At 42.9% G+C, this 25,066-nt stretch overlaps 1 protein-coding gene across 8 annotated transcripts in view; it reads right to left on the bottom strand.

Moving 5' to 3' along the window:
• Window positions 1-25,066, bottom strand: part of ZC3H13 (zinc finger CCCH-type containing 13) — an 83,976-nt gene that overhangs the window by 5,615 nt on the left and 53,295 nt on the right. For 6 of the 8 annotated variants that reach the window (XM_040341263.1, XM_040341268.1, XM_040341262.1 and 3 more), the window contains 5 exons: window positions 20,145-21,161; window positions 19,468-19,512; window positions 6,048-6,569; window positions 4,578-4,727; window positions 1,653-1,853 (listed from right to left, as the gene is read on the bottom strand). In XM_040341263.1, coding sequence (XP_040197197.1) covers window positions 1,653-1,853; window positions 4,578-4,727; window positions 6,048-6,569; window positions 19,468-19,512; window positions 20,145-21,161 — 1,935 coding nt within the window. The remainder of the gene's footprint in view (window positions 1-1,652; window positions 1,854-4,577; window positions 4,728-6,047; window positions 6,570-19,467; window positions 19,513-20,144; window positions 21,162-25,066) is intronic. The other 2 variants (XM_040341264.1, XM_040341270.1) reach the window with 1 other exon arrangement.

The raw sequence follows: 25,066 nt of genomic DNA, 5'->3' as shown, positions 1-25,066 counted from the left end.
AATATTTTTGCAGCATTGAATCAGCACTGTAATTATGGTTTTGTTGCATCACTGAGGGGGTAAAAAAAAAAAAAAGGCAGCATGCTATATGAAATAAGGCATATTCAACACATCCTTAACCACTTTACCCCCGAGCCTGTTTTTCAGATTCGGCGTTTACAAGACTAAAACAGTTTTTTTTTGCTAGAAAATTACTTAAAACCCTCCAAAATTATATATATATTTTTTCTAACACCCTAGAGAATAAAATGGCGGTCATTGCAATACTTTTTGTCACACCGTATTTGCGCAGCGGTCTTACAAGCGCACTTTTTTTGAAAAAAATTCACTTTTTTTAATTAAAAAATAAGACAATTTGGCCCAATTTTTTTATATATTGTGAAAGATAATGTTACGCCGAGTAAAATGATACCCAACATGTCACGCTTAAAAATTGCGCCCGCTCGTGGCATGGCGTCAAACTTTTACCCATAAAAATAGGATTTTTGTACTCACCGTAAAATCCATTTCTCTGAGTTCATAGACGGACACAGCCTTCTTTGACAGTAGAGTTAAACTCTCCTAGTGAAAGCGGATATAACCCTACTGTCAAAGAAGGCTGTGTCCGTCTATGAACGGAAGAGAAAATCTCGATAGGTGACGTTTAAAAAATTCTATAGGTTGCATTTTTTGAGCTAGAGTAGGTCTAGGGCTAGAATTATTGCTCTCGATCTAACGATCTAGTGATACCTCACTTGTGTGGTTTGAACACCGGTCTCATATGCGGGCGCTACTCGCGTATGCGTTCGCTTCTGCGCGCAAGCTCGACGGGGCGCTTTAAAAAAAAATGTTGTTTGTTTTCTTATTTATTATTATTGATTTTATATTTTTTTACACTGAAATAAAAAAAATGTATAATTTTTATTCCTATTACAAGGAATGTAAACATCCCTTGTAATAGAGAAAAGCATGACAGGTCCTCTTACATATGAGATCTGGGGTCAAAAAGACCTCAGATCTCATATTTTGACTTAAATGCAAGAAAAAAAAAAATGGAAAATTTGTCATTTAAAAAAATAACAAAAAAATTGTCTCTTTAAGACGCTGGGTGGGACTGACGTTTTGACGTCACTTCCGCCCAGAAAAGCTATGAGGACGGGTGGAGGCCATCTTGCCCTCACTGACTAGGAAGCAGCACCCGATCGCCTCCGGCGCTACCGACGGCTCCGGTAAGCGGCGGGCCCCCTCTCCCGCCACCGATAACGGCGATCTCGCGGCAAATCCGCCGCGGAGACCGCTGTTATCGTTTACCGGACCGCCCACTGAAAAGATGGATACCTCGGTTGTGGCAGCAGCTGCTGCCGTTACCGAGATATCCATCTTTAAAAAGAGGACGTACATATACAGTGGGCGGTCGGTAACAGGTTAAAATAGACCTTCACTTAAAAGTACTGCTCATCAGCCTCCTAGCCCCTCTTGCTCCCTTGTGTGAGCAGGTACCTTTTTATGACAAGTAACTGCTCCCACAGGTCTTGGGGTCATGGGAACAAGATGACACCAACACTGGCTGCCACAGGACTCTTGGATCATTGCCTAAACAAAACAATCATACCTAAACAATTCACAATGTGCCCATAGTACAGGTTTAAATATAATAATAAAAAAAACCTTACCATTAGGTTTTTCTATAGCTTGCTGGCAAGTTTCTTTAACTTTATTGAACAAGTCGGGCCCAGCTAAACGTTTTGAAATGCCAACTCGCAGTAGCACAGCGCCAGGTGTGAATTTCAGGAGGGCAGCGCCAGATTCACGAGGTTCCATTGCCTGCTTGGGCATTAGACTAGACCAGTCCACATCAATTGCATCCAGAGGATCTGTACAAGAACAAAATTCCCATACAAAACAAAATATTAGATATTGCTGGTCTATCATAAAATTGATACATATTTAGAAGGGATTTTATTCATTATTTTACATTTCACAGTGGAATAGACGATCTCCAAAACAAGAACATATTTCTTGAATGTCAAAAATAGAACATATTCTGCCTTCGGCAAAGCAGATGAGCAGTTTCAAATTTCTCAAATACAATAATGTATATTGTTTCTCGTACGTTTTACACAGTACATACAAGCTATAAAATAGATATATTAAGTAAGCCAAGTAGATGGAAAAGCAGTAAGCTCACTACTTAATTTTTTATTTTTGGCATTCAAATACCAAGACTGTTTACCATATTAAAATCAAATTGGACATATAAATAGGATGTAGCCAAGTAAGAAACTTCTGCTTGGTCAAATTCCAGTGAGATTCAGTGCAATGCAATGCGATGCGATTTTTAGCCCATTTAAAAAGTTATTAGTGATTCACAAAAAACAGAAAAAAACTCTGAACAGCCAGCGCTTGCTGATAATATTAATTCTTCGAGATCTATGATACATGTTAAGTGAAAGTCCTCAAATTATAAACAAAAAAAACATGTGAAACAATGTACACAAGTCCTATGACAATTGTTGTGAACAATTTATTTTCCAAGAAACCAATGACGCAGGCGCCAGGGCCGGGTCATACAATCGGCAAATATGGATGCCGAGTGTATGACACGGGAGCGCACCCGCAAGGTAAGCCCCTCGGGAGAGAGCTTTCCAGAGGGGGGTTATCTATTGCGGAGAGGAGCCGAGAGAGCCGCCGTCGGACCCCAGAACAGGAGGCTTGGGGCCACTCTGTGCAAAATGAACTGCACAGTGGAGGCAAGTATGACATGTTTGTTTTTTTAAAGGGGAACCTTTACAACCACTTTAATATTTATTTTATATACAACAAAAAAAACCGCGCTAACACAACACAGTTTTTAGGCGGCGGCTAGCGTGTGATGACAGAGAAATAAAAAAACAATATAAAAGCCGCGCTTTTTATATTGTTTTTTTAATATTTATTTTATATGTGTTATGCTATCAGCAAGCGCTGTTTGTTTTTTGTGAATCACCAATAACCCTTAAATTGCTAGATACATTGATAAAGCCCCTTTCACACTGGGGCGGTTTGCAGGCAATAGCAAAAATAGTAAAAATAGCGCCGTCAACCCGACCCTAAACAGTGGATGCCGTTTCACCAGTGTTAAAGGCCGAGGGCCTTTACACTGGAGTGGTGCGCTAGCAGGACCGCTCCAAAAGTCCTGACAGCAGCATCTTTGGAGCGGTGAGTTTACCGCTCCTCCACCCATTGAAATCAATGGGAAACTGCGGCTACACCGCCCGCATTGCACCTCTGCAGAGGTGCATTGCAGGCATTATTAACCCTTTTTCGGCCGCTAGCGGGGGGTTAAAGGCGCACTAAAAATACCGGTGCTATACCACCACCGCACCTCCCACCACAGTGTGAAAGGGGGCTTAGTCCATTTAAGTTTAGTCATCAAGGCACGAGTGTTCTGTATATCACATTTAAATGGGCCGAAATATCACTGGATCACACCAAAATGTAGTGCATGAACTACTTTTAAAATGCACCACGCGATTCAGAGAAAGCACATGCCCTGCCTTTGGGGCGACATTAGGAAACATGAATTTCCCGCTAGGATGTTCTAGTCTGAATGGGCCCTACGAGCTAGCAATGAGAGTTTTTTTTAAAAGCTTTGTTCTACGTTATTTTTCTAAGTCTACTAGATTGTACAGTGAGGGAAACAAGTATTTGACCCCTTCCCAAAACATGACTTGGTGGCAAAACCCTTGTAAGCAAATACAGAGGTCAGACTTTTTTCTTGTAGTTGGCCACTAGGTTTGCACACATCTCTAGAACGCTTAGTCTACAACCATCTTAGCTCCTCTCAGTAAAAATAACCTTCTTGACCCCTTACAGTCTGGCTTTTGCTAAGTTGCTGCACTCCACGGCAACTGCCTTACTAAAACTCACTATTTACCAACTGCTAAAGCCAACAGCCAGTACTCCATACGCCTACTTGACCTCTCTGCAACCTTTGATACCGTTGACCACCCGCTCCTTCTCAATAAACTACATTCCCTTGGCCGCCAGGATTCTGCTCTATTCTGGCTCTCTGCCTATCAAAGCGCTCCTTCAGTGTTACAACTGTTTGTGTGCCAGTTGAACTTGGCACAGTGAGGAAAAGCCGTTTCCCCAATTTCCTAAGCAACCAATGAATCCGTAAGCAACAAGAATTTGGCTAAAACCTAATTCTAGGTGGTCTTTCATTTTAAATAGCTGGCCCAAATGAACATTATTCTTTACATGATGCAGCCACTGTTGGTGCTCTATAAACTGTATGTAGCATCAGCTAAATATACAGCATGCAGCAATGTGTTTTAGCAGCGGTATGGTTATTGTTACCTTACTTCATGAGCCCTTTTTTTATTTAAAACCGTTTTAGTACCATGAGAAACCACTTATGTGACTACATGATATCAAATAATACTAAGAGCCATATACACCTAAGCGAACAATAAAACTGACACGATACACTTAAACCCTGTTGGTCTTCACATATGGGAGTTTTTCTGCTTTGATAAAGGCGCAAATGTATACCTTATTACCCAATTGAACATTGTAAAAAGAAGATTGCTTACAAGCGTGCTCAATTGAATTACCTGATATCTTTTCATCATCCTGTTGGTCTTCCTTCTTTTCAGCATCATCAGCTAGAATTTCATCAAGCTCATCATCGCTGATTGGCTCATACTCTTCTCCAGCCACAGATCCGTCAGACTGATCTTCAACAAGCTTAGATAACTGATCCCCTGCAAGTCGCAAAACAATTGAAAATGGTAGTTTTGTAGTTGGAATTTTTGCAGTTACAGTGGAACCTCGGATTGCGAGTAACACGGTTAACGAGCGTTTCGCAATACGAGCACTGTATTTTTAAATATCGTAACTCAGTTTGCGAGTGTTGACTTGCAACACCAGCACAATTCAGGCCAAAACGGTGTGCAGTACCACGTTTGCCGGAGCCAAACGAAAATGCACGGAAAGGCCAGAGAACAGCTCGGCTGACCTCGGCAAATCTCGGAAACAAAGTCTTTCCGAGGTGTCCTCAGGCCTTTTCGACCGCTTCCGAGGCTCTCCGGCTCCCCCCGCCTCTGGCCGCATTCGGTATTGCATGCCATTGAAGTCAATGCGGAACCAATTATTTTCATTTCCATTAACTTCAATGGGGAAACTCGCTTTGATATGAGAGCACTTTGGATTACGAGCATTCTCCTGGAAGAGAAAGATTATGCTTGTAATCTGAGGCTCCACTGTATAAGTAACTTCAAGCAACAACTCTATTGCTGCATCCTCAGAAGTCGAGGACAATTGGAGATATAAGTCAGGAGGTCTAGTAGTTGTTGATTTATTTTTCAAGCAGAATACTAGATACTTGCTGGGATGACATTCAGAGCAGCCAACTTCAAGTCATATTTTATATCTGATAGTTTCTGAGAAATTGAGCCTGTTCACACATTAAAATGCATTTCAGGCCGAATTGTAATAGATTCTTATGTCTATAGATCATATCTGCTGGTCCCAGAAAACAGCAACTTAAGAGGTTTCCCCTCTCTCTTTCCCTCACTCTTGCTCAGCTACTAAGAGTGTTCAAAGTCTTTCAGTCCCAAGGAATTTGTACTGGTATTACTTCCAAGGATAAATAGTTGCTGTACATAGGTGTGGCTCAGCCCATTGCCTTAGGGTGTGCACCCCAAAGCACAAACACACATAAACATCACCTGCCGTCACAGGAAGGGGGCTCTGGTGGTGGCAGACAGTTGATTGGGAGCATATTATAGTACATCCTAAATACGGGGGTGAAACGTAAAGGTCCCAAGATTAAACCTAGACTTTAATATATTGGGGAGTTTATACTGGCCACTGGCACCCACAACCACCCGATGCCGCTCCTGGATAATGCTAATACACATGTAAAAATAGCCCATAGTTTGTAGACGCTATGGGGGGGGAAGGGCAACGCTTTAATTTGGGTTAGGTATAGTGTCGCACGACCACGCAATTGTCAGTTAAAAGTACCACAGTGCCGTATCACAAAAAAAATCCTGATTATGAAGATTGATATTTGAACTTACCTTCAATATTTTCATTTTTTTCTGTTTTACGGTTAGTGATCACATCTTGAACAGTTTCAGTGTCTCTGTCCCCTCTGTCCAGAGAGGCGTTGTTTCGACTGGAAGCCTCAAGGCCTTTATCATTGTCTCTCTCTTTTACGTCACTTCGTTTCTGCTCGGTTGTTGTGGGGATGTCAGCAAGTTTAGTTCTCTCTTTCTCCATAGTATCAGGAATAATTTTCTCCCGCTCTCTTTCCAGGTTTTGCCTTCTGTCTCTTTCTCGGTCTCTATCCCGATCTCTTATTCGATCTCGCTCTCTATTTCTTGGCCAGTCTTTATCAGCTTCTCTGTCCCACTCTCGTGGCCTAACATCTCTCCTTTCACGATCACGATCCTTATCACGGTCCCTGTCCCGATCATGCTCGTATCGATCTTTGTCAGGGGCTCTTTCACGGCTGTCAAAAGATCCAGATCTTGAATGTACCTGACGATCAGAATCGGGTGAACTTCTTCGCGAGCTATGACTTCTAGAATCCCTGCCATCTATAAACAAAAAACACAATACTTAATTTTAGATCTAACACAGCTGGCATATCACTCTGGGAAACGAATGAGAAAGTCTTTGCAAAGGGGCTGCATCCTCACTCCGTTAAAGGCTGATCTGAACCCATTAATAATGTGCCAAACGGCATGCTAATACGACTCCCAATCTAAACCGTGCAGACCTGTGTGAGGAAGGAGTTAATCAGTCAACAATAAATGTGAAGAGTAAAAAAAATGGAAACCACGGAAAACAAATTTCATAACACAGAAAAAAGATATACAAACGTTGTTAAACTTGATTTCCAAATGAAAATGTATTAAAAAGAAAGAAAAATTGAGTTAAACTTAATTCAATGCAATTATTATCCTAAAATGATTACTGGCTAGTCGATATGAATACCATTTCCAAGATCTTGGGGGAAAAAGTTACAATAAGATTTAGCTGTACACTAAAAAGGCATTACTACTGCATCACCTGACCCCTTCTCAAAAACATAGCTAGAGCTATCAATGCTATTCAAAACCCTATTAAGAGCATGTTGCGTCCGTGTGTGCCCCTTCTTTTGGTGTTCACAGATGGTCTTGTGTTATGCTGTCGCCTACAGGAGGATTGGACAAAAGGGGAACAAACATACTTGTAGGCCTGCCCAACATTCCTCAGTTTCACATATACATACACACATATACAGACAGACAGACAGACAGACACACACCCTTTATCTCCATAAAATTGTCTCTCATCCATTGAGGGACTCAGAAAATCTTTAACCTCACAGAAATCCAAGAGCAGTCTTCTAAGTGGTGTGAACACAACAATTGCCGTACTTACAGGCACAAGAAAACAAAGTACTTGGGACTGTCTACAGCTTAAAGAGCCAGCTGAAGGGCTATATGTTCCATCTATGTAATTAGAGTAGGCCACTTTTGTCAGAGCAGGCTACCATAGAGCAAGATGGCAAACTTATAATTAAATAAACCTCTGCGCAGTTATCCCCTATTGTATAGAGCCGGGCTCGACAAATCCCGGTCGCCATGGCTACTAGAAATAGGGTCCTGGCAAATTGGCTTGGAAGGGGGGCAAAAAAAAAGCTGGTGACATCTGGTGGTGAGCCATTGGTATTACAAGTTATTACCACCAGATGTGTAAGCTGGCGCCATCTGGTGGTGGCCGTTGGTATTACAAAGTTAAGCATTACAAATTAAACAGCAATTCGAATGTCATTTTTCACTATTTTTACTGCCATCTTCTTCCCTCTAATTGGAACCGCCAAACATTATATATTTTTTATCCTAACACCCTAGAGAATAAAATGGCGATCGTTGCAATACTTTGTCGCACCGTATTTGCGCAGCGGTCTTACAAGCGCACTTTTTTGGGAAAAAATTACACTTTTTTAAATTAAAAAATAAAACAGTAAAGTTATCCCCATTTTTTTTATTATGAAAGATAATGTTACGCCAAGTAAATTCATACCCAACATGTCACGCTTCAAAATTGCATCCGCTCGTGGAATGCCGACAAACTTTTACCCTTTAAAATCTCCATAGGCATGCAATGTTGTACCCAGACAAAAAATGTTGGAATTTTTTTTTTAAATCCCCTGTATGGGAGCATTTTGGCTTCCCTGTCAAAGATAATGATGAACGAAAGTTTACTGGATAAAACCGTGACGGTGTGAATTTGTCTTTATTTTTTTGCCGATCCGAAAAATTATCCAATCCGTGACACTGATCCGTGGAACGATCCGAACCGTGAGTTTTTCGATCCGTTGCACCCCTATTGACGATGGAGATTTCCAGCGGGCCAGATGATTCCCCCGAAGTCTCTATGAATGTTCGGAGGCCGGGCTTGGTGTTATAACATCGCACAAATTCCACCACGTCTTTTTTTTTTTTCCTGGCTTCCCAGCCTAGAGATGAGATCTGGAGACTTTATAAACCCCAGATCTAACTCTAAAAAGGACTTGTCATACCATATTCCCATTACAAGGGATGTTTACATTTCTTGTAGTAGGGATAAAAGTCATAATAAAAAAAAAACGCCACTGTCCCCACGTGCTCGCATGCAGAAGCGAATGTATACATAGGTTGCGCCCGCATATGTAGTGTTCAAACCACATGTGAGGTACCGCCACCAACGTAATAGTGAGAGCAATAATTCTAGTGCAAGACCACATCTGTAACTCTAAACAGGTAACCTGTAAAAAGTGTTAAAGCTTTCGCCTATGGGGATTTTGAAGTACCAAAGTTTGGCGCCATTCCACAAGTGTGAGCAATTTTAAAGTGTGACATGTTAGGTATCTGCGTAATATCTTTCACATTATGTAAAAGAATTAGGCTAACTTTGCCGTTGTTTTTTTTAATGCATGACATTCTCTCCCCCCAACAAAAAATGCATTTGAAAAATCGATGCACAAATACAGTGCGAGATAAAAAGTTGCAACCACCATTACCAAGGCTCTATGCTAAAAAAAAAAAAAAAATGTGGGAGAGAAGTGTCAGAATTGGCCCGTTGGCAAGTAGGTAAAGTGAATGTAAACCCGTTTCATAAAATTTGAGCTGGGCACATATCTGCTGTGTTTTGTTCTCTCTCTTCAAAGCACTAAGTTCCGTAGCTTCCGTTATCAGCCTGACAATTCTCCGTCACATGTGATAAAAGCAGCCAGAGTTTTGTGTTGGGGAGGTTGCGATAAATAGATTAGCACAGAGCTGAACTATACAAGGAACGAACAGAGCTGAACGTCTCTAAGAGGAGAGAGGTTGTGTGCCTTTCCTCCAATCAGCCGTCATGACTGTATGCCCAGGCTTCTGTGCAGTCTTAACCAGGTAGAGAAAAATCTGTAACACAATGTGTACTTTCTAAAGTATACATACAGTTGAAGACAGCAGATATACATGTAAAACTTATGTAGGGAAATTTTGTTTCATCCCTGTGCATCATCTGAGGCTGTTCACTGGGTATATGTGAGGGTTTACATCCACTTTAAAGTGGAGGTCCACACAAAGTGAACCTCTGCTTTTCGGAAACCTTCCCCCCTCCGGTGTCACATTTGGTGGCACCTTTCAGGGGGAGGGGGGGTGCAGATACCTGTATAATACAGGTACTTGCACCCACTACCAGGTCCCCAAACCCCCCCCCTCCCCGCTGTCTTCTGGGAAACACACTGGTCCCAGAAGACAGTGAGGACCAGTGAGGACGTGCAGCGCGACTCGCGCATGTGCGGTAGGGAACCGGGAAGTGAAGATGCAATGCTCAACTTCCCGATTCCCTCACCAAGGATGGCGACGGGGGCACCCTGGACAGGTGAGTGTCTATTAAAAGTCAGCAGCTGCAGCATTTGTAGTTGCTGGCTTTTAAGTGGACCTCTGCTTTAATATTGGTGCATATTGAATCTGCATGTTAAAAACTTTCCAGCACGCAGGTTATTATATCAAAAAAATTAGGCTTTGCAATACGTGGCGTACACTACTATACATTTTTTGGTTGATGAAATGGATGATTGTTACGGATATGTATATTGATGTGAATTGAAAACATTTCCAGCACGCAGGATGGAAAACTGGTCTTTGGAACAAAAGATCCTGACAATCTGACAGTGTCCACTGAGCATCTGCCAGAGGCTTACCGGATCAGCGTATTGCATCTGCCTGGGCCAGTCAAAAGCAATAGGGATCAAAATGCCCTTAACCACTTAAAGACCTCAGGTGTTCTTCAGATTTGGTGTTTGCAAGACTAAAACATTTTTTTCTGCTAGAAAATTACTTAAAACCCCCAAACATTATATATTTTTTTTTCTAACACCCTAGAGAATAAAATGGCGGTCATCGCAATACTTTTTGTCACACCGTATTTGCGCAGCAGTCTTACAAGCGCACTTTTTTTGGAAAAAATTCACTTTTTTTAATTAAAAAATAAGACAACAATAAATTAGGCCCAATTTTTTTATATATTCTGAAAGATAATGTTACGCCGAGTAAAATGATACCCAACATGTCACGCTTTAAAATTGCGCCCGCTCGTGGCATGGCGTCAAACTTTTACCCTTAAAAATCTAGATGGGCGACGTTTAAAATATTCTATAAGTTGCATTTTTTGAGCTACAGAGTAGCTCTAGGGCTATAATTATTGCTCTCGCTCTAACGATCGCGGCGATACCTCACTTGTGTGATTTGAACACCGTTTTCATATGCGGGCGCTACTCGCGTATGCGTTCGCTTCTGCGCGCGAGCTCGTCAGGACGGGGCGCTTTAAAAAAAAAATGTTTTTGTTTTCTTATTTAATTTTATTGATTTTATTATTTTATACACTAAAATATAAAAAAAAAAAAAATGATCACTTTTATTCCTATTACAAGGAATGTAAACATCCCTTGTAATAGAAAAAAGCATGACAGGTCCTCTTAAATATGAGATCTGGGGTCAAAAAGACCTCAGATCTCATATTTAGGCTTAAATGAAAAAAAAAAAAAAAAAAAAAAGGAAAATTTGTCATTTAAAAAAATGACAAAAAAAAAAAATGTCTCTTTAAGAGGCTGGGCGGGACTGACGTTTTGACGTCACTTCCGCCCAGCAGAGCTATGAGGACGGGTGGGGGCCATCTTGCCCTCACTCAAGTCCTCACTCTCCAGGCGGCAGCATCGGATCTCCTCCGCCGCTACCGACGGCTCCGGTAAGCGGCGGAGGGCGTGGAAAAGCGGCGGGAGGGGGGGGCCCTCTCCCGCCACCGATAACGGCGATCTCGCGGCGAATCCGCCGCGGAGACCGCCGTTATCGTTTACACGGCCGCCCGCTGAAAACATGGATATCTCGGTTGTGGCAGCAGCTGCTGCCGTTACTGAGGTATCCATGTTTAAAAAGAGGACGTACATTTACAATAGGCGGGTCTTTAAGTGGTTAATATCAATCAAGCAAAGCAGACAAAGATGACGTTTCAGGGCAGGAAAGGAATAGTATAGGGTGTACTAAATGCACAAAGCCACCAGGTCATCAACTACTTCTACTAGAGAATCCCTGTACCTGGAAATAAACGTGTGTAGTTTGATTTTTAACTTAAAAAGGCAAGAAGCCCATCCCGCATACCCCACCGGCATAATAGGTCCAGAGTACTCGAGAGAGAGAGTAGGACAAACGCTGAGCCCAGGAGATGTGGTCCGAGGAGTCTGCCTTCCAATTTTCTATGCCGAGACGTTCACAGCTGCCTAGGCTGGAATGTGAAATTTTGCCAGGACAGGATCTGAGGTCTTACTGTGACGAGACTTCTGTTTCCTCTCCAACAACCGATGTTTGGCAGTGCCATGGTGTTGTCCTACTGAATTTGGAGTTAAATGATTCTCCAAAGTATGAAGTATGAAGCTGTAAAGACAGCCAAAGCACCTAAAGTTCCAAGATGTTTATCAACAAGGACTCTCTGACCACCAAATCTTGTGCACCGCATGGATGACCAGAGGTGACCAGTACCTCATTGGAGAGACATCTTCCTTCAAAGGGCATATGTGCATATACATAGAAATCGGAGCCATTCTGGAAATGTGTAATTTCTTGTTCTAGGGCATACACCCAAAACAGCATAAAACAGCACGTAACTTCTATTTCTTCAGTTAAAGCATGGTCCAGGAATATAGGATTTTGTTGATTGTTCATTGCTCCAGTAATGGTGAACATTTGCACCCCAAATGTTTTGGAACTACATTTCCCATGATGCCGACGCACTCTGCAGTTTACTTGAGCATCATGGGAGATGCAGTTTCAAAACATCTGGGGTGCCCAGGTTAACCATCACTGCGTCTAGTCCAATTTTCTGCAATTTGACAGAAATTACAGCAATGGCTGGCTGCAGAGCCGGGCCTGCAAGTATAAAGAGACTAACATTTTCACTGACAGCAGTTTTCACATAAATGTTTAAAGTCATTTTAGGCCTGAAGATTACATAAAACCCCCAAACATATTTCCTGAAAGCAGACATTCTAGAGAATGAAATAGTGGTAGTGCCAATTTTTAGAGCACTTGATATTGCCAAGTTTAGAAAAAGCTAAATTTCTGTAAAAAACACACAAGTGAATTTTAGGGCAAACAAACTACCCAAATTTTTGGTAAAATATAAGACGAGTTAGCACAGAGTAAATGGATACCCAACATATCAAACCTTAAATTTGCATACGCCTGTGAAATGGCAACAAGCTTCAGTACCCTATATTCTTTATAGGAGACTCTTCAAAAGCCCCCAATAGGTCGTCATCAGCTTAGTGTTACGGGGGTGGTCTTGTAATAAAATAATTGCCCTCACTCCGGCATGCGCAACAATATGCAACACGTATATCGGATTTTATGTGCTTGGGTGTACATTTTTTTGCATTGCAATACATCCCTTCTTAGGGACATAGAGAGGTTGACCTGTCTACAACCTCACTTTCTGGGACACCGCAAGAAGGGGGGACGTGAGTCCATTCTTCTCCTTAGCCTCAACCCACCACAACTGCCAAGTCGGTGCCGGGCCTGCAGATGGGAAAGTGTAGCCCGGAATACATGGCAGGGTGCCTGGGGAGGGCGCTGGTACCGGGCGTGTGGAGGTAATCGGGCGGCAGCACAAGGGCTCAGAGTGTCTCAAACTTTCCATCTACCAAATCTTTGAATGAAAGAACTAAAGCACCATCTTCAATTGGTACAGTGAGATGTTTAAGATGGAGATGGCAGAATCTACTAACAGAACAGACCACCTAATATGAACCTTATTTTCCACTGGATAGAGCTTGACAATGATTTTTAGAAGATTGGAAAACTTTTCTTGATTGACACAATCAATATAAATTTCCCATTCCATTTGTTTAAGAATAGGAAATGCCTATTTGGATTTAGCAGGTCTCTTTGTAAACAAAGGCGTATGGTGAGACAGGGGGTTGAACAACAATGCAAAGACTTTTGTGAACAGTAGAATTGAGCATATTCATATTGGCAAGCACATTGCATGAAGCCATAATATCAAATGCACAGGAGCCTTAAAGTGAGAAATCTTCAGTGGCCTCATCTAAACACCACCTCTGGCACTTCATTCCTTTGTCTCTTCTAGGCTGAGCATATCAGGCTCCGACTGAGCTGCAAAAGAAGTCTGGTATTTCTGAACCCTGGAGAGGGATTGCTGTGGCTCCATTTCACCTGGTTTCCACCATTTCTATGGGTGAGGTACTTTGCTATTAGGTATTATCAGAGTAGGGTGTGCAAATGGGGTTAAGTGTGTTCAAGAGGGAGTACAAAGCAGTATGTAGAGTACCAAGAAAGGGGCTCTAGGAGGAAGTGGCAGTAGGTTTACAACCGGTGGTGTAATGCACCTTGTCATCCACCTGAGACTAAGCAGTAAGTTTGAACAGTTTATACAGTAAAGTAAATCAATTCCAAAAACAGTCCCAGTTTATACAGTAAAAGGTCAGGGATACAACAGGGTGACCCTATTCTCATCACTAGTCCCTTTTTCAGATTCCAGGCTTTGCTCATGTTGGACACACCCTAGATGGGTATTCAGGGGTGGACCATGGCCCTGGACCTGTATAACACAATGCGGCCAACATCCAGGATGCAGTGCCCAAAACACTATTAACCACTTAAGACCCGGACCAAAATGCAGCTAAAGGACCTAGCCCCTTTTTGCAATTCGGTACTGCGTCGCTTTAACTGACAATTGCGCGGTCGTGCGACGTGACTCCCCAAACAACATTTGTGTCCTTTTTTTCTCACAAATAGAGCTTTCTTTTGGTGGTATTTGATCACCTCTGGTTTTTATTTTGAGCTATATTCAAAAAAAGAGCAACAATTTTGAAAAAAAATTCAATATTTTTTACTTTTTGCTATAATAAATATCCCCCAAAAATATAAAAAAAAAAAAATTTTCCTCAGTTTAGGCCGATACGTATTCTACATATTTTTGGTTAAAAAAAAAAAAAAAAAAAAAAAATCGCAATAATCGTTTATCGGTTGGTTTGCGCAAAATTTATAGCGTTTACAAAATAGGGCATAGTTTTATTGCATTTTTATCAATTTTCTTTTTTTTTTACTACTTATGGCGGCGATCAGCGATTTTTTTCGTGACTGCGACATTATGGCGGACACTTCCGACAATTTTGACACAATTTGGAACCATTATCATTTTCACAGTAAAAAATGCATTTGAAGGGTTCACCCAAAAAAAAAAAATTTTAACACGACATTCAGCCGAGTTGTCAGAATGACGGTCAGCTGTTTTTTTTTCAGTGCCGTACATACCATATTTTCACTGCGGCTTCCGGGTATGTAATCTGCGGGACTGGGCGTTCCTAATTGATTGACATGCTTCCGACCGGCGCATACAGCGCGTCACGAGTTGCCGAAAGAAGCCGGACTGCGAGTCGGCTCTATACGGCGCCTGCGCACAGACGTTCGGCTTCTTTCGGCAACTCGTGACGCGCTGTATTTTTTTGGGGGTGAACCCCCGCTTTAAATGCATTGTTTACTGTGGAAATGACAGTTGCAGTTTGGGAGTTAACCACAGGGGGCGCTGAAGGAGTTATATTTCACCTAATGTGTGTTTACAACTGTAGGGGGGTGTGGCTGTAGGACTGACGTCATCGATTGTGTCCCCCTATAAAAGGGATGACACGATCGAAGCAGCCGCAACAGTGAAGAACGGGGAAGCCGTGTTTACACGCGGCTCCCCCCGTTCTTCAGCTCTGGGGAGCGATCGCGAGGGGGCGGCTAGAAACGAATAGCCGCGCCCTCGTGCCAAATCGCTCCCCGCGGGTTTCCGACCGCCGCATGTACCGGGGACCCGTGGAAAGGCGGGGACGTACATGTACGCCCATATGCCTGTACGTGCATATACATGCGGCGGTCGACAACTGGTTAATGAGGAGACTTAAGCTGGACAAAGACTTTTTTTTTTTTGCCAGTGAGAACTGAATAGGGGGGAAAAAAAAATGATTTCTCCATCCACACAAATGACCCCAGCGGCGATCGGGTCCGCGGTCCCGGAGCGTCGGACCGGGTCGCGGGAGCACGCTGCGGGCGCGAGCCCGTGACCCACGGCTGGGTACATGTACAGGACGTACCTGTACGTACATGTGCCCAGCCGTGCCATTCTGCTGACGTATATGTGCAGGAGGCGGTCCTTAAGTGGTTAAAAAGGTCGTCCTTACAGGATAGGGTTTGTGTTCCAAAGGTTTTTACTGAGGCTGAACCAATCAGGATTCCCTGCTTCTACTGCTTTATTACAAGACAGCGAAGATCTGATGAAAATAAGCTAAAGAGTTTGTTACCCAAAACTACATATTCTTGATATGTGCCTGCTGTACCACGTACTTGTATAAGCAGGTATCCTTTTCGCTTTGTATTGCTTCCATTATGTGAAATCCCTGGTGATCCTGCTAGTCCCCTTGCTTACCTATTAAAAAAACTGACCACACTAAGCAGGAGAGCACAGCGTGGTCAGTTCTCTAGCTGTGGCACTGTTAAGGCTCTTACACACTAAGAAAATTATGCGAACATTTTTGTCCGAGGAACGATCGTATAATTTTCTGATAGTGTGTGTATACAACTTTCGACAGCCGATTCTGACCGTCTGAACGAAAATTTACGAAAGGGACAAATCTCATAAATGTTCTGTTTGGTTTCCGTACAAGATTTTCATTCAATGTATACCATTTTCGTACGTGAAAAATATAAAAAGAAAGACTGCGCTTGATCAGAAACCATAAACAAAAAACTTGGTATGCTCTCCAATGATCAGACTTGTCCCGACACACTCCTGCTGCACAGCCCTTCACTGGAAAGCCAAGTGTGCTGCGGCTTCTCCTCCCCGTCAGCTCATATGCAGCCAAGAACAGTGGGAATGTGATCACTATTTTTTTTTTTTTAATATCTCTACACAAAAATGTTTTACCTTTCAGTTCTATTTTAAACTGAATGGGTTGTTTACAATCAAGCAATCACTTTAAAGCGGAGTTCTACCCAAAAGTGGAACCTCTGCTCATTTGTCTCCTCTCCCCTCTGGTGTCACAATTGGCACCTTTCGGAGGGAGGGGGGACAGGTACCCTGTTCCCACTTCCGGGAGTCTGCTCCGCAGCCCATGACGTCACTGCGGGACTCCCTCCTCCTCCCTGTAGCCAGGCCTATGGTAGAGAGGAGTGGGGCCTCGCGCATGCACAGTAGGGTTCTCAGCATGAAGCCATAAGGCTACACTGCCGGGTTTCCCTTACCCACAATGGCGGCGGCAGCACCCGACAGCTGATGAAAACATCAGCTGCGGTACCAACATCGCTGGACTCCCGGACAGGTAAGTGTCCTATTTAAAGCCAGCAGCTGCAGTATGTGTAGCTGCTGGCTTTTAATTTTTTTGGGCGGACCTCCGCTTTAAGCCAAGAGAGATTTCTCTCTAAAGCAGAAGAGGTCCAACACCTTAATACACTAGCAAAAAACTGAGGGCTGACAGAGTGGGGTAGCGTTATGCAAGGGGCGAATGTACCAGTCTATAACCCAGGGTCTATGAATATTCAGCCTGTGTTCTGTACTGTACAAGGAAGACAATAGTTTATTCTTTAACACAGCAGAGCTGAAGAAAAGATGCACATTATCTTATGAGACTAGCAATACATTGAGGCATGAAGTTTGTAGGAGAAGTTACCCTGAGCTGGCCTACAGTTTTTTTGGTTTAAGAGTCCAAACTTCCTGCAGGTGGCAGTATAACCAGAAGGTTAAAGTGGTTGTAAACCCTTACAGACCACTTTAACCTACAGGTAAGCCTAGATTAAGGCTTACCTGTAGGTGCAACAAATATCTCCTTAACCTACACAGTTTAGGAGATATTTGCAAAAGAAAGGACACCGATGTCTACGGCGCACGTGCCGCACACAATGGCGCGCAGGCGCACTGAGCGTGCCGTTACTAGCGACGATCAAGCCGTTAGTAGTGGCACGCATGGGAGTGACATCATCGCAGCTCCGGCCAGTCACAGCGCCAGAGTCGCGATATGCAGAAGTGAATCGTGCAGAAATGGCGACAACTGAGGAGGTGAGTGAGCACCGCTTTGGGGGCTCCAATCTCAGGTACGTATTTGCTGGCGTATAAGACTACCTTTTACACTGAAAAAAAAAAAAAAAAATGTCCAAAAGCATGGGTCGTCTTATAGGCCGGGTTAGCGGCTCGGATGCCTGCTGGATGTGCAGAAATTCTGTATGTAGCTTCGGCTACATACAATATATACCGCTTAGCCAATCCCGGTGAGCGATGTATTCAAATACAGAGCCTGCTTGGATTGGAGTAACAACCTCTGCCAATCCGAGCAGGCTACATACAGTAGCCTGCTCGGATTGGCTTTGAGAGAGAGGCGTGGGCTGATGATGTTACAGCCTCTGCCAATCCAAGCAGGCTTTGTATTCATTAATAGAATACATCGCTCGCCGTGATTGGCTAAAACTCCGGCAAGAATGAAGACGAATATGGCACAAGAAGGAAGAAATATGAAGCGTCGGAAGGGGGGTCGTCGTATACGGTGAGTACAGGCAAAAAATGTAAAACTGTAAAATTAGGGGGTCGTCTTATATGCCTGGTCGCCCTATACACTGACAACTACGGTAAGTGCTTCATTATGAGCTAGTATGCCATGCATACTAGCTCATTATGCCTTTGCCTTGCAGGGCGTTTAAAAAAAAAGGGGGGGGGGGGTTTACTTCCTCTTTAAGCCTTAACCTGTAGGTGCTGGAAATATCTCCTGAACCTGTACGGTTTAGGAGATATTTACAATTCCCTGTACGGCGATGTCCAACACGCATGCGCCAGTGTATCTGGCGCATGCGCACTCTAGAAAAGGCACGCTGTGCAGTTTCAACCTGGGTTCATACCGTGACTGGCGGCTCCCGCACGCATGTCACACAACTGACTGGCCGGAATTTGCGGCCCCGGAAGGAAGAGGGGTGAAGAATGGACGCTTCCAGCCAGCGAGGAAATCGGGGACATCGCAGGCTTCAGTTTCAGGTAAGCAACATATAATAGGCTACTATGCGATGCATAGTAGCTCATTATGCTTTACCTTTGTACTCTGGACTTTCCATGTCCCTTAATAATTAAAAAATACATTTCAATATTTTTGGGTTAAAGTGGGGTACACACTATAAGAAAATTGGGTGAACAATTGTCTGATTTTCCTCATTGTTTTAGCGCAAGTCGGAACAGAGGAAGGAAATTTTTTTATATAGTTTTTGATCATGCGCATCCTTTCGTTTCAGATTTTTCACATACGAAAACAGTACACAGTAAATGAAAATAGTTTGTTTCGTTTCCGTACGAGAATTTTTTTTTGTGGTTTGTCCCTTCGGAAATTTTCATTCAGAAGGTCTGAATCGGCTGTCGAAAGTTGTATACACACTATCAGAAAATCATATGATCGTTCCTCGGATGAAACTGTTTGCCTAATTTTCTTAGTGTGTACAATCAACAGTCCCACCATGGCCAAATCGGAGTGTAAAACCACACTGCTTTATTCTTACATCCTCTGATGTAGCATTAAAACTGAACCTTCATATAGCTTTTTAAGACTAAAAATCTCCTGCCACTGACCAAATGTTCCCTTTTCTGACCAAGGCCAATGCAGATGTTAGTAGTAATTAAAATACACCTATTGGAGTTCAAATACATTACTCTAAACATTTGCACAGGTTTTCCGCCACAAGTCTGGTCATTTCTTCAAGACACTATTTAAATTCATAATCCATATTAAATTGTTTGCTTAAACATATTTTAGCATTCTTATTTTAGTCACATATAGACATTAAAAAAGGTATAATAAACAATGTATTTGATTTGTATTATCTACAAGGCCAACATGAAGTTTATTCGCCATGTGCAATGCTCTTCCTAGTGGCCTAGTGAGGTACTACACACCTGAAAGCCGTGTTGGGATGTGTGGCTGCAACCCGATCGCATGTCCTGTATGTGGAATGCACAAGTTAGAGCTTTACAATTCAATATTTCACAACAGGAAAATGACCACAAGCATTTTAGCAAGAACCATAAGGTTCCAATACATCTACTGGGAAAACACAATCCGTTAACTTTGTATAAGAGAACAAGGTATGTACAAAACCACTTCGAAGCTCACGTTTCCTTAAAATACACACATTTCATACAGGTTTTACATATTAAATGGGTCAGAACACCAAGATCCAGTATGTCAGCCAGAAACAGGTGGAAGGAATTATGCACAAGCATCCTGTATAATTAGGGACTTAAAGCCGCAGTGGCAGAAAAAGGTAACTTTAGAAATCCAGCAGGAAGTTTGAATCCTAAAAAGGCATTAGAATCAGGTGGGCAATTTAGCTAGAAACTTCCACTGACCATAATTACAGTTTTGAATTAAGTGACAAGCCAACTCTTACTTTGTGTGTCAGAATTTGGTTTCATGATCCTTAAAAGTTGAAGCCCATAAGATTAACGGAAATACACAAGGCTGAAAAAATGTGCTTGACTGACATATGCTAGACTGTTCACCTAAAGAAAAAAGTTAAGGAACACTTCTAGAACCTAAACAAAATAGTTAATGAAAGAAATAAGGAGTCTACCTGATGAAGTACTGCGACTAGGTTCTCCCCTTTTTAGCTGATCAATTCTAGACTTGCGTTCACCAGAGGGCTCATTACTTTTAGTTCGTTCTCTGTCTTTAGAGCCTCCAGGTAAAATTTTCCTTCTAGCAACCGGATCATCTCCACTGCGGTGAACCGAGTCAATAGATGGAGATCGGATACGACCGGAGGTACGACTCTGGTTACTAGATATGCTACTGCTACGTTTCGGTTCAGGAAGCTTACGACTAGGTGGTTCCTCCACAGCTGTAAGTTTGGGCTCTTCTTTCTCCACTTTGAGTTTTACTGGCTTTTTAATTGGCTCTTCTGTGTTTCTATCTGGAATGAAAGCTTCACTTTTATCGGGTACATCCTCATCTGACCAGTCACTGAATGTGGTTTGGGTTGGTTCAACCGTAATCTTTTCTGGCAATACCTCAGGAAGTTCCTCTTTTAAAGGAGCTGCTATAGGAACTGGAGCCACTATAACTGGTGGGGTCCTGGGGCCCTTCTTTTTCTTATTGGGTTGTACAGCGAGTTCTTCATCAGAGACATCAGAATCACCCTTCTTTCGCTTCTTCTCCAGATTCTTCTTTTTGATAGCCTTCTTGGGTGAAAATACTTTTACTTCTTCTTTTGGAGATTCTGTGACAATTTTTTCAACTAAAATTTCTTCATCTTTTTTCTTCTTTACAGTTTTCTTAAGCATTTTCTTCTTGGTTTTGTCATCATGCAGTTTATCAGAAATCTCCTTTTCTTCTTGCTTATGTTGCACTGGGTTATCAATGTCTTTTGTCTTTGAGATATCAGCATCTACCAAGAGCTCCTTCTGTTTTTCTGAAGCAGATACTCGCTCTTTAACTTCTGGCTCCTCATAGCGCTTGGAACCTTCTTTTCGGTCAGATTTACGATCATCTTCCTTCCAGCGAGCCGGTTTTTCTTCCAATACATGTGCAGGGCTTATAGCACGAGACTCTTGGGGTCGGACAACCTGACTTAAGAGCCTGTGTTTCTCATCTGAAAGCAAACAGTTATATTTAATGTTTTATGTTACAAGTCCTTTAGTTCCAAGCAAAAGGTTGTAAAACAACCAGCATTTCAAGATTGAACATTCAACAGGCATATGTAAGCCCACAGACCTCATCCACCCCTATCTTCCCCAACCCCTATTATCTTAATCTTACAGAACAGGACACACGACTTGTATTTATACACCATTAGACATCTTAAAGCAATAAGCCGAGTGGTGGGCATAAAGCAAAACAAATTGCCTACAGGCCACAAAAATAAATAAAAAAATTGGATTTTTTTCCCTCATACTTACTTGTAAAATCCATTTCTTTGAGTACATTGTGGGACACAGAGTGAGGCCAATATTCCTTCATCTCCAGCTGAATAGACACTAGTAGACCAAAGGTCTTTAGACAGGAAGTGATCCCCTATATAACCCCTCCCATACAGAAAGTTCTTAAGTTTTGTAGCAAGCACTTAATCCTCAAAGAGGGAAGGAACCTCTGTGTCCCGTGATGTACTCAAAGAAAAGGATTTTACAAGTATGACAAAAAAAAAATCCTAATGATACATCACGGGACACAGAGTGAGGCTATTATTCCTTACTTACTGGGACATCCCAGAGCAAATAGCCTTAAAGGGGTTGTAAAGGTAAAAAAAGAAAAATCCTAAATAGATTCCTTTACCCTAGTGCAGTCCTCCTTCACCTACCTCAGGCATGTCCAAAGTGCGGCCCGCGGGCCAATGGTGGCCCTCATTCTGGTTTAATGTGGCCCCCCTGGTAATTTGAATGAATGAATATATATATATATATATATATATATATATATATATATATATATATATATATATATATATATATATATATATCCATATCCATCTATCTATATCTTTTGTGGCCCCCAGGGCCATGTATTTATTAGCGCTGCCTCGGAGGAGACAGGGAGGGGGCTGGACCAGCGCCATCAGATTACATACTGGAGAATCTCCTGTTTACACTGCGGCCTCTGTAACAGGAAGTCCCGTCTCCTGGGCTGCCATTGGACAACTGTTCTGTCTATCATAGGAGGCAGGACTTTGTATTAAAGGGGCTGCTGCATAAACAAGAGATTCTCCTGTATGTAATCTGTTGGCGCTGGTCCCGTCCCCTCCCTGTCTCCTCTGAGGCTGCAGATGGGCATTGATCAGGCTGCACTTATGGCAACGGTGAGGCTGCAGATGGGCATTGATCAGGCTGCACTCATGGCAACGGTGAGGCTGCACTCATGGGCACTGACCCTTATTTTGCTTCACAGTTCTTTATTTAAAATGTTAGTTTTTTTTTGGAAACTTCCCTCTTAAAGTGAAGGTGCGTGTTATACGCTGATAAATACGGTATCTCCAAATAACACGCCTGAGCTCATCTTTAGTCCTGAGCGGCACTCAGGGATTCGTTGGGGCCACTAATATATATATATAATAACATGCCTGAGCTCATCTCTTTACCACACACAGCCACAAAGGCAAGATAATTCTTGTTGGGCAGTGTATTAGAGCTCAGACGAACACACTTAGACCAAATTTTAATGGTTCAAAGAACGTCGGAAAAATGGTCGGCCCTCACCCATGTTCACTTCATCGAATCTGGCCCTCTTTAAAAAAAAAAAAAGTTTGGACACCCCTGACCTACCCCATCCGTCGATTTTGCTTTTAAATGTCCATATTTCTTCTGAGAAATCCTCACTTCCTGTTCTTCTGTCTGCAAATCCACACATTAATGCAAGGCTTCCTCCCTGGTGTTGTGTTGTGCTCGTCCCGTCCCTAGGAGAGTCAGGACGCTCTCTATGTTGCAGATAGAGCGGTGTGTAAGTGGGCGTCCTGACTCTCCTGTAGTCCAAGGGAGGGGGCGAGCACGACACTCCACACCAGGGAGAAAGCCTTGCATTTCTGTGTGAAGTTACAGACAGAAGAACAGGAAGTGAGGATTTCTCAGAAGAAATAAGGACATTTAAAATCAAAGGGTGAGGTAAGTGAAGGAGGACTGCATTAAGGTAAAGGAAGCTATTTAGGAAAAAAAAATTTTACCTTTACAACCCCTTTAAGGGGAGAGAGACACCATGCCAAAACACTAGCCATCAGACCTATACAGCAGCCTGCGGTACACAGCTGCTGAAAGCCGAATCATTGGCTGCTCGAACATCCACTTGATAACATTTTGTGAAAGTATGCACTAAAGACCAGGTAGCAGCCTTACAAATCGGAGCCACAGATACGCGATGATGAAAAAAAACCAGGAGGTTCCTAAACCCCTGGTAGAATGAGCTCTCACCCTAAAGAGAGGAAGCCCTGTGTTTCAGACCATAGGCCTGAATGACCAACTGGCAGACCTAATTGGCAATGGAAGCTGCCTGCACCTTCTTGGGTTCTTCTGGTAAAACAAAAAAGGAGAATGATCCTCAGATAGCCACAGATCTAGACAAATAAACTGACTGCTGAGGCTTAGAGAAAAAAGGAGGCAAAACGATGGGCTAGATTCAGTAAGAATCGCCCATCTTTAGGCGGGCGTAGCGTATCTCATATACGCTACACCGCCGTAACTTTGAGAGGAGAGTCCCGTATTCTGAAAGAATTTGCGCCCGAAGTTACGGCAACGTAGCGTAAATGTGCCGGCGTAAGCGCGCCTAATTCAAATTGTGAAGAGGTGGGCGTGTTTTATGTAAACAAAGCACGACGCCACGTAAATGACGTTTCTAACGAACGGCGCATGCGCCGTCCGTGAATGTATCCCAGTGTGCATGCTCCTAATCACGTCGCAAATAGTCAATGCTTTCGACGTGAACGTAACTTATGCAAAGCCCTATTCGCGAACAACTTGCGCAAACGACAGAAAATTTGGCGCTGTCCCGACGTCCATACTTAACATTGGCTACGCCTCATATAGCAGGGGTAACTTTACGCCGGAAAAAGCCTTATGTAAACGACGTAAAAAAATCCGCCGGGCGCACGTACGTTTCTGAATCGGCGTATCTAGCTCATTTGCATATTCTACGCGGAAATCAACGGAAGCAACACCTAGCGGCCAGCGTAAATATGCACCCTTAGATACGGCGGCGTAGGAGAATTACGCCGGTCGCATCTTAGCAACATTTAAGCGTATCTCAATTTGAGCATACGCTTAAAGATACGACGGCACGAATTCAGACTTACGACGGCGTATCTACTGATACGCCCATCGTAAGTCTTTCTGAATCTAGCCCAATGAATTTAAATGAAAAGCTGACACCACCCTGTTGTGGTGAAGGATCAAGTATGGTTCCCTGCATGAAAGGGCCACCAACTCAGACACCCTTCTAGCCGAGGTGATGGCCATCAGAAAGGCTAGCTTGTGTGACAGCAAAACAAATTAAATTTCCTTTAAAGGCTCAAATGGTCGTTTCTGTAACACAGACAGCACCAAATTTAAGTCCCAAGGACACATAGGTGACACAATGGGAGGAAGCAAACGACTTGCCCCCTGCATAAAAGGTTAAGATCAGTGAATGGGAGGCTAAGGGCCTTTGGAAGAATACCGACAAGGCCAAAATATGACCCCTGATGGTACTTAAAGCCAATCTGATTTCCACAGGCGTCTGTAGAAGAGAGAATTTTCCCAATCACGTATTTCCGAGGGTGCCATTTTCTGGCTTCACACCAAGCAATACAAGTCTTCCAGACCTTATAACCGATCTTCCTAGTGACTGTTTTTCTGGCATTCACTAGACACCACCGGTCCCGAGATGCCTGAGATTCTTTAACACAGTGGTTTCAATATCCGCTCTGTCAAATTCAGAGACTGTAGGTTGGGGTAGAATATAGGACTTTGAGACAGTAGATCGGGGGGGTGCGGAAGCGTCCATTGCATGTATTGCCAATCTCACGATCTCTGGGAACCA

This window comes from Rana temporaria, chromosome 2 (genome assembly GCF_905171775.1).
Source record: "Rana temporaria chromosome 2, aRanTem1.1, whole genome shotgun sequence".
NCBI lineage: Eukaryota > Metazoa > Chordata > Amphibia > Anura > Ranidae > Rana > Rana temporaria.
Note: the sequence above shows the minus strand (reverse complement) of the source record. Positions and strands in the feature narration are given on the sequence as shown.